This window comes from Austrofundulus limnaeus, unplaced genomic scaffold (assembly GCF_001266775.1).
Source record: "Austrofundulus limnaeus strain Quisiro unplaced genomic scaffold, Austrofundulus_limnaeus-1.0 Scaffold41, whole genome shotgun sequence".
NCBI classification, from domain to species: Eukaryota; Metazoa; Chordata; class Actinopteri; order Cyprinodontiformes; family Rivulidae; genus Austrofundulus; species Austrofundulus limnaeus.
Genome location: NW_013952443.1, coordinates 2,865,755 through 2,867,335, shown reverse-complemented (window position 1 = coordinate 2,867,335; position 1,581 = coordinate 2,865,755). Strand labels below are relative to the sequence as shown.

At 39.7% G+C, this 1,581-nt stretch overlaps 1 protein-coding gene across 1 annotated transcript in view; it reads right to left on the bottom strand.

The window, feature by feature from the left end:
- Positions 1 to 1,581, bottom strand: part of sgip1a (SH3GL interacting endocytic adaptor 1a) — a gene marked incomplete in the record, with an annotated part of 64,349 nt that overhangs the window by 13,369 nt on the left and 49,399 nt on the right. The window contains 2 exon segments of the mRNA XM_014007389.1: positions 525 to 584; positions 1,345 to 1,498. Of these exon segments, the coding sequence (XP_013862843.1) occupies positions 525 to 584; positions 1,345 to 1,498 (214 nt within the window).

The following is a 1,581-nucleotide window of genomic DNA, read 5'->3' as shown; positions in this document are numbered from 1 at the left end:
TGGAGCAATTATAAAAAAGGAAAGAAGAAGAGGCAGAGGCCGGCGTGGTGCCAGTTTCCCCTCCACCACTACTCTAACCCAAAACCCTAAGTGTCTATATGCAAACCTTGTTGGGTGGGCACAGGTACAGGAGGCAAGAGTGGTGCCATCGGGCCACCTATAGCCATGAGTGCCCACCATAAGTTCCTATATGTGAATTTCATGAAAATGTTACGAGTGAATGTCTAAGATGTACAATAAAATTTGGGGCCCAGGTGGTTATGGCAATACAAATGTAATATAATTGCTCTTATAACACGACTGTGCCCCCAGTCTTACTTTACTTTACTTTTAAAAAGATATATAGCTGTACAAAAAAGCAGAAGCACTCAAATCATCTGTTAAATATCTCTTCTCCTTCATTATTCTTAAGTTTTTTTAAATTAAAAATTATTTATTGCATTAATTAGTTTATTTATCTCATACTGACTAAGATGGTATTCCACACACAGCCTGTCTTTCTTCAGAGGGGAACTTTACCCTACCTGCAAACGAATCACAGTGTCTCTCAAAGGTGGGCAGTTTGTCTACATAAGCATCATCTTCTGACAAGCAAAACATCAAATGAAGAGACAAAACGGCAAAACAGATAAAAAGTAAACAATGAGCTCCATCATGTATAAAATTGCAAAAAACAAACAAAAAAAAGATGAGAATATCAACAAACACTAGAATTGGAAAAGATCAGTTTTTGTTCATTAATATTTTATAAATATGTGACAAAACAAATGTTCAGCTTGCTCTATGATTTTTCCGCAGATGCCAAAAATTATTAATTTATTCTGATTATTCATACCTGTGGCTGCCTCCAGAGTTTTTTTTTTTGTGTTTGTTTTTTAAACCTTGACTCAGCCGTGCTACAATCTACTGAGATTTGCAAATATCCACTCATAATTCTGCACTACAGGCTCCTCCAGCGCAGACTCTAAAGTTAGATCAAGAAAAACAAACTGCTGCGTGCAAACTCATTAAAGCACGTGTGCGCTTTAAAATCAACACCCCTGCTTCGTCGTCTCACCTCCCACTCGGAATGTGTGACAGCGTCTGTGTGTCGGCTCGAATCAGACTCTATAACTTCGTCTGATAGTGACTGTGATGGTTTCGTTATTGATAAATAAATATATCAATTCACTCATTYGGTTGAAAAACTGTCACAGTCGTCAACGTAAAAGCAAACACGAATAAATGTGCAGAACATGACTCAATCAACAAAAACCGTAGCAAATGACCAAATTATATCAAATGAATACATGATGAGTAAGAAGAGGAAGGTTTTGCTGCACAGCTCAGTGATGGTTCACACACCTGACACCGACACRCACAGCTCCTTGCCGACGGTGGGCGTGGTGGCGGCGCTCAGAGAGTTGGTAGAAGAGATTGAGGAGGTGCTCTCGGCCCGAGCCAGCGGCGCACTGGGGGGAGGGCTCGCCGAGTGGATCGGCGGGCTGAACGGTCGATTCTAAAAATAAAATAAAAATGTACACAAGATAAGAATGAGAGAAAGAAGAAGCAATGCAGCTGAAGAAATTTATAGTTATTTAT